Source organism: Sesamum indicum, unplaced genomic scaffold (assembly GCF_000512975.1).
Source record: "Sesamum indicum cultivar Zhongzhi No. 13 unplaced genomic scaffold, S_indicum_v1.0 scaffold00128, whole genome shotgun sequence".
NCBI lineage: Eukaryota > Viridiplantae > Streptophyta > Magnoliopsida > Lamiales > Pedaliaceae > Sesamum > Sesamum indicum.
The window spans coordinates 511,582-519,534 of NW_011628055.1; the positions used below are offsets into that span (position 1 = coordinate 511,582).

At 37.0% G+C, this 7,953-nt stretch overlaps 2 protein-coding genes and 1 non-coding gene across 3 annotated transcripts in view; 2 read left to right on the forward strand and 1 right to left on the reverse strand.

Annotated features, from left to right (window-relative positions):
* The window catches only part of LOC105179265 (protein IQ-DOMAIN 14), a 3,354-nt gene extending 320 nt beyond the window's left edge, over positions 1-3,034 (forward strand). Inside the window, exons 2-5 of the mRNA XM_020691270.1 lie at positions 893-982; positions 1,434-1,634; positions 1,732-1,800; positions 1,959-3,034. Of these exons, the coding sequence (XP_020546929.1) occupies positions 893-982; positions 1,434-1,634; positions 1,732-1,800; positions 1,959-2,729 (1,131 nt within the window). The 3' untranslated portion in view covers positions 2,730-3,034. The remainder of the gene's footprint in view (positions 1-892; positions 983-1,433; positions 1,635-1,731; positions 1,801-1,958) is intronic.
* A 1,485-nt stretch (positions 3,035-4,519) lies between these two features.
* TRNAV-AAC lies at positions 4,520-4,593 on the reverse strand. Its single transcript has one exon. It is a non-coding gene; the product is annotated as a tRNA-Val (tRNA).
* Positions 4,594-5,524: 931 nt separating this feature from the next.
* On the forward strand, positions 5,525-6,292 carry LOC105179267 (putative non-specific lipid-transfer protein 14). The gene is made up of 2 exons (XM_011102884.2): positions 5,525-5,965; positions 6,057-6,292. Exons 1-2 carry the CDS (start codon positions 5,610-5,612, stop codon positions 6,085-6,087), a joined length of 387 nt encoding a protein of 128 aa, XP_011101186.1. The 5' UTR covers positions 5,525-5,609; the 3' UTR covers positions 6,088-6,292.
* Positions 6,293-7,953: the final 1,661 nt, after the last annotated feature.

Genomic DNA, 7,953 nt, shown 5'->3' on the forward strand with positions numbered 1-7,953 from the left:
ATTCCGTGCTGGTTAGTGAACTTTTAGTTTTATTTCGGAAAATTGCTTCTTGTAGTTTATCTTTTTTCCTTAATTCACCATATGATCTGAGCTGGTTTTCTTCTTCTTCTTTTTTTTTTTTTTTTGTTCATGCAGTCTCTTGGCTTGATTACATCAACAATTCAGTATGAAAAATCAACCACAAAAACTGATTCTTTTTTCACATTCATTCTTGTCAAATTATATATATATATAGAGAGAGAGAGAGAGAGAGTTTCTTTTTGCTTCACATTATTGTTTAATTTTCATTAGAATGTGAATATGATGTTTTGAATCTTTACTATCAAACTGTGAGAAAGCAAGAAGCATTAATGAAGTTTTTGGACCATGACAGAAAGTTTGGCAACCTAAGAGATTAGGATGTATTATCCTTTAGGATTAGATCCCAACTTTTCTTTCTTGGATTTTATTGTCAAGTCTTTGTCTTCTACATCTATTTACTTCAGTGTGTGGGGATAGTAATTCATATATCACCAGTTGTGATCACATATGCGGACAACACATGTCCTTATTACAAGATGGCAGTGAAACTTTGATCTGCATAAATAAATAATTGATTTTTGGGAAAGTAATGGTTGATGTTCAAAGGTCATGTGAAGGGACTGGGTAGACTTGAAGTGGGACTCAACTCCACCAAGCTAGTGGCTGTGACACCTCACAATCACTGAGACAATTCATTCCCTTGTCCTTAAACAGAGGAGTATAAAGTAATTTATGTTTTATGGGTTGTAAAGGAAATTCCGATATGGATTGTAAAGGAAATTCCGATATGAACTTTTCATATGCTTTCTTAGTGGTAAAGTTTGTGGAAGTCTTTTTATTCCATAGGCAGAGTAGGGTCTTCTTGAATTAGGTTAGTGGGAAGATTGAGTTCCTTGTAGGGGAAAGTTCACTGACTCTTACATACCTTGAAGATCCCAAATTTCTTGGAAGGGTATTTTGGGTAATCCCACTGGCGTAAACAAGTTTGAGCTTGACTTGTGGTTTATTTACCGTTTTGATATTGCGAAAGAACTAAGCCCTTTTGGTACAAACTCTTTTTTCTCCTTGCTTCTCCGGGTCATATGCTAGCAACCAACGGCCTACATTATTCTAGTGACAAAATTCTCAACCCTAGTAAAGAAAACTTGCTTCTGCTATTTGGAAGACATTCAAATTTTTACTTAGTGGTGGGGTACTTGGTTTGTAATTAGCAGCCTAATGGCCCATCACTTTCGGTGACCACTAGTTCTGAATAGTTAGTGCTGCTTAATGAGTAGTCCTTAAGAATCCATTTTATATTTTTTGAGATCATTAAATTGAAAATCTGATGTTGCCTGTTGTGAGATTTTGATGAGGATACTGGCTGCAAAGTCAGACTTATTAATCTAAAACTCATGCTGTGTTTTATATAGGCTAGGAGGGCATTGAAGGCCCTTAAGGGACTGGTTAAGCTTCAAGCCCTGGTGAGAGGCCACATTGTCAGAAAGCAAAGCGCCAATATGCTCCGTCGCATGCAAGCAATGGCTCGAATCCAGGCTCGAGCCTCTGCACATCGATCTTACACGTCCGACTCCTCAAATTCCAAAATCAACTTCTCTAACTCTAGTCATCCAGTGCGTGTACTTTTCTTTCCCTTAATTAATGCATAGGTCGAATAAGTCAACATTGTGCTTTTGTTTATATTCTAGACTTGTGTATGCTTGCCTGCAGGGTGTCACAAATTTCAGAAAGTATGAAGAGAGGTCAAATAGTGCCAAACATGTGGGATCTCTTCTTAAGGTACCTTACTTGAGTTTCCGTCATGGACAATATTAGTCGATACAACATTTATTCGATTTTCATGTTATGCACCCTTCAAACCCAATTCTCTTCTGACTCAGTCCCACGAGACTGAAATATCTTTATTGATAATGTCTTGTGTGTTCGTGAAAATGCAGCAAAATCATCCAAGATCAAGTATTGTCAACAAGGAAAGTACACAGATTGCTACCAGATGGTTAAACCATTGGATGGAACAATGCGCGTGGAGCAACCTTGATACCTCCCTTGAAAGAGGACATGGTGATGATGAGAGAACCGACAAGATACTTGAAATCGACACATGGAAGCCTAACCAGAACACCAGCCGAAATGACAGAATGGTTCCCAGTTCCCAATATTTCTCAGCATGGAATGGCATGGGACAGGAATATTCGAAAATCAGCCCAGTGTCGAGACTTTCCTCAAAACTTCAAAAACCAAATCCTAGTATATCTTCTGAGGAAGTTTTGTCTGTGATATCACCAAAGTTTCCTCCAGAGGGAGATCATGTTGCAGCAGGGACTGCCGAAAACAGCCCAAGAGTCCATTCTGCTTCCTCTAGACCGACCAGCAACGTAAGAGGGCCGTTTACTCCTGCAAGGAGTGAGTGTTGTAGAAGCTTGTTTGGTGATTATCTTGGTCACCCAAATTACATGGCGAATACAGAATCGTCCCGGGCTAAAGTTAGATCTCACAGTGCCCCTAAGCAGAGAATGCAGTTTGAGGAGCTCGGGTTGAGCGCCAAACTTAGTCGCAGTTTCTGGGAATCGGATGCTATTTCAGAAACGGGGTCTGCAACTAATCCCCGGAGCAACAAGAATGTATGCGCTGGTCATGTAAAGAGGCAAGGGACACCTAAACGAGATGCAGCTGTCAGTTTCAGCTCTGTCCACGGCTATAGGCTCTAGGGACGAATTTGTCATTATCCAAAATATCATAGTCAATCGAGAAGCTTCACATATATGAGTAGATCAAGCCTCGGGAAGAAGACATTGTTGCTGGAGCCATTGTAAGAACTAACGACTTCAATGAGCATGGAGAAATTTGTAGTTAGCTTTCTTGTTAGTGTGTTGTCCCGTTTGTTGTCAATCAATTGTGTGTCTAAAATGCTTGACAATAAATTGAGTAGCTTTCCGTAGTTGTATTTTCTGTCCAGTATCAGAGATAATCTCAACCTTAATAATCAACTTTGTTCATGCAACCTTTTTTATCATATTTGTCTTTGTACGTACCAGCTTAGATTAGACATTAATATGAGGTTTTGGCTGCAGTAATTGATAGTTATTTGTTTGCTTGTGATGCATGCTTTCTTTCCGTTTTTCTTTTTTCCTTTTTGGCTTACAACCCCAAATTTATGAATTATCTACGTACATTATTTATGTCTTTTGTGTAACTACAAAAACTACCATTGGCAATAAAAAAATAGGGGTAGTTTGTGTAATGTAGTTGATGTTTTTAGGTGGTAACTGTGTAATTTTTTGTTGAAATGATGTCGACGTTTTTTGTGGATGTATGTGTAATTTTTTAAAAACATAAGGGTGAAATGCATAAATAGACCTACATCAAGGTGTATAGATTTATTATCCCCAAGAAAATCTAACCGCAATGGAAAATTTATCTTGTCAGAATATATTTAGACATTGTCCAACTTAATCGCTGTAGCTTTACTAACATATTAAGAATTGTCCAACTTGATCACTGAAGCTTCGTTGACATATTGAGCATCATCCAACTTCATTAAGAATAGTGCAACTTAATCACCATAGTTCCATTAACACACTAAACATTTTGAAGTTGTTAGTTCTAACTTGTAGTGGACAGTGTCTGGTATTTTGTAAGCAAAGGAGAAATGAGATTCTTGATTTCTTACAGTATTTGTAATGAAGTCCCAAATAAAGCAGCAGGCGGATGTCACACTCAAATCCCAATAATTAATTATCTCACTTTTGACTAAGTTAAGAAAATAATTAAATCATAATAAGAACAACAACAACAACAATAACAATGATGATGATGATGATGAGACTAATAATAGGAAACAAAAAGAATCATTTCAGTTTGATGGGAAGGCATTCAAATGTTGAATTATGCATATTGACGTGTTGGGGTTGAATCACAAATCAAATCTTCCTCATCTTTATATATATTGGTGCATGTGATTTCCACTTTGTTGAAAATTTTGGCATAAGAAACAACACTCCATCTTTGGATGCTCATCACGTCATCCTCTGCTGCCTGCCTCCCTCCCTCCCTCCTTCACATTTCTTTCCACCCTTCTCTTTAAGGAGTTGAATGACCAGATCCTATACATTCCAAACCTGGTGGGAAGCAAGAGAGGGGGTGTCGTGGTGTAGTTGGTTATCATGTCACTCAAGGTTAAGGTCCTATGTTTCTTGAATCAAAATGTAATTTATAGCATTGCTCAGGTACAGAAAGATCAATTGATAAATTTGACATTCACACCATCAAACAATCAAATACAAAAGAAACAAATGCAGAAGAATATGAAGAGAAGCAAATGCCTAATTTCATGGTGTCAAATATGAAATGAATCTTTGTGCAAACTGAGCGATGCTATAAAAATGCACCGACTCTGACCGAGTAGTTGTAGTAAGTAGCAGTCATCATGTTCATGGACCTAAAAACCAGACAAAAGAAAGCAACCAGCTAACTGAGAACAATTAGCACAACAAGCGCATGGCGTCGCCCGGACTCGAACCGGAGACCTTCAGTGTGTTAGACTGACGTGATAACCAACTACACCACGACACCCTGCCTGTCATTCAACGTTCAATTTCCTTCTTGAACATGAAAAACAAAGCCTTCCAGCGTTTGGGTATATCATAAACTCTTTAAACTACTTTACAAATACTTAAGAGCTCGTAAAAATATTATAAATAATTTAGTAAACTATTAAGAGAAAAAACTTACAAACTCTTATAAGTTGCTACAAAATAAAAAATAAAAATAAAGAGTTCCTAATTTATTTTTAAAATCTTAATGGATTTTTCTAAATTAATTGTAGACTTTTATTACTAACATCTATAAGATCCATCTTCTTATTTATTGAAATAGTTTAGAATTTATTTTTAAAATAATATTTGACGTCTTTTAAAATATTCAAAATAAGCTTAGCCAATTAATTCTATCTTAATTAGTTTTTGTAACGCATTTTACATGTTATTAGGCGTTCTCAAATATTTACCAAACACTTTCCAATATTTTAAATATTTCGAAACATCTTCTAATATGTTATGAACATTAAGCTTATAAACTCACTCAAACGCTCTTTAAATACTATAAGTTCGATGTCTATCGTCTATCCATAAGATAATAGTATAAAGCGACGAGTTTATTGTCTGTATTTAATTTAATATTATAAAATTGCACTTTCTAATACAATTTAAACTCATTTCTTTCAACTAATGAGTTAAAATTTTGGGAAATTTTTACACAAGTCAATCATATAGCAACGATGATAGAGTTGACATGTGATTAGTCATTTTTTTTTAAATTATACAATAATAATATGATTTAATTAGTTCAAATTTGACCAAACTCGAATTTACTGAAAATGTAACTTCTAAACCACCATGCATGGCCGCAGTGTTGTGATTGAGTTCAAAACTCATGGAAATTTGATGAAATTTGCACACGACGGACGTTTTGCACCAAACCAATCCCAAAACCCCTATATTATCAGGCAATTTCTCCTCTACTGTGTCTGCCCAACCGATACGTTTTAAAGTAGAATAGAAATTAAAACTTAACTGTAGAAATCTCGCGAAATGGTAAGAATTAGCTACCCGGCCGCAGCTTTTGCAATCGGAGCGGCGGCGATTTTCTTTTCGCGGTACCTGGTGGTTTCCGCCGCCGACTGCGCCACCGTGACGGAACTGGTCTCCTCCTGCTCCAGCTTCGTTACATACGGCTCGCCCGACCCCATCCCTGGATCCCCCTGCTGCGCCGCGATGACGAGCCTGAACAACCTAGCGGATTCCGGCGACAACCGCCGCGACGTGTGCCGGTGCTTGATGGATCTGATTGCGGCGTACAACCATCACGCCACCGCCATCGCCACCTTGCCTGGCTTCTGCGGAGTTTCTCTTGGATTCACCATTGATCCCAACACTGACTGTGAATAGTAATTAATCGTTTGATAAGAACACCTCTCTCTCCCTCTCTCCAAATTCTGTCACTGATTATCATTAACATATGGGTTTGATTTGGTGCAGCGTCGACCAAGCCGAGATGAAAGGACGGTGAATCTAAAGGCAACAGTTGAGCAAGCTGTAGCGTAACAGTGATGAGGACCGATCTGATTCAGAACAACACACATTCAACCTTTTTTATATAGTGAATTAATTAAACTAAAACTGTAATGTTTTTGTTCCAGTTATAATGGTTGGATTGGCGTCTCATTTGATTGTGTATTGCTGAAATGAATTAAGTAAAAATTTGATAGGAAAAATTGTAATTTTAGTTTTATAAGTATATGTGGCGAGAATTTCAGTCCAGTCAAAATCAATTTTAGTAATTTTATAGTGGAATTAACAAATTGGTAATCTAAGGACATTTTGTCAGAAAAGTGCATGTGACACGCTAATTAAAAAATAATAATCAACTTATGAATTTCTATTAGAATTATCCTTAAACTTCAATTCTTTTACTTGTAGCATCAAATTGTCCTTAAATAATCAATTTCTTAAAATTACAGTATTAAATTGTCAAAATTGATTTCAATAGGATTTTGTAGAAAAGATAAGAACTAGTATATGTTTTGATATGTTTTCTGACGAAAAGACGTAATATATGAAAATGTGTTTGGTTTGAGATTTGTTGTAATAAATTTTGTATGAAAATGTGAAAATCCAAGAAGTCGAGATTGGTGTTCCTGATGTCCCTGAGGGGCCAAGTAAGGCCAAGAAACGCAAATATAGGACTTTGGTTCTAATTAATTTTGGCTTTGTTGTCTATATGTGTCCGTTACTAGCAAATATACTAATGTTTGTTGGTTACACCATGGGGATGGTCTAAGACAATTTAGAGTGAGAGTATTGCTTGAAGCTAATGGAAACTCATGTTGTGATATCTTGACATTGATCAGTGACAGTGACACCAAGTGCATTTTAGGAGCTTTGAGTAACCTTTTGTTTTCTTACTATTATCTTTATAACCAATCAGATTAGCCTATCTCCTACCCCCCATTCTCTCTCTCTCTCAATATATATATATATATATATATATTCACTGTAATGTAAGTGTCTGCTCTCCTTTGCTTCTAGTTCAGCTTGAGTTTAGTAATTTTCTTAAATTATTATTAGCTTGCGATCGATCAGAAGTATTTTTTCTCTTAAGTGCATCTGGAGAGCTCTCTTGGTTATTAAGTATTTCTGCTCTGTTGCTTATGTGTGCATCTAGAAAAATTTCATGGTTAGGATTCGAATGAAAAATACTTAATAACCAAGAGAGTATTTCAAGGCTGGGGAGAGTTCCCCTGATGTGGTGTCAAAGTCAATACTGCGTCTTGGGGGATCGACTAATGATCCCTAAGAGGCATCATAGAAGCTGGAATAGAGGTGGCCTCCTACTCTAGAGGTGGCGGACCCTCCTACTGGCGTTAGGGAGGTTCCTGCAACGACCTAGAGAGGCTGAGTGCTATCGGGTGTCTCCATAGTCTTTTGCTTATTGCGGTATTACTAGGGGTTTCCATGGTATTTCACGTTTTTAACTCAATTTCCCACAGATGGCGCCAATTGATGCCTCGATTTCAGCACCAGCCCAAAACTTTGGGTCTTGATAGCAAGACTGGACAAACGGAGCGAAAATTTTTAAGAAAGAGAACCTGTAAAATAAAATGTTAGCACTTCGACGCCCAAATTAGTGTTGGATCTGAAGAACAATAGTTCAAAGTGATAAAAAAAATATTAATAAAATGAAATGTAATGCTGGAAAAGATAAATAAATCGCATTTTGTCAATGCCAGAGAATGATAGCAGAGTGATAACCAATGTTCTGTCTCTTGAAGGTATCCCCCCTCACCAGGGAATCGATCGTGCTCCATATTCTTGCGGTGAATGGGTAGGATTAGTTGAGATAAGATATGATCATGTTCTATTTTTAGGGGTTGTA

Excerpts from the sequence above, each read along its gene's own strand:
- LOC105179267 (XM_011102884.2), top strand. The coding sequence starts at position 5,610 with ATGGTAAGAATTAGCTACCCGGCCGCAGCTTTTGCAATCGGAGCGGCG. Across the intron at positions 5,966-6,056 it reads CCCAACACTGACTGTGAATA|CGTCGACCAAGCCGAGATGA; the intron begins GTAATTAATCGT and ends GATTTGGTGCAG.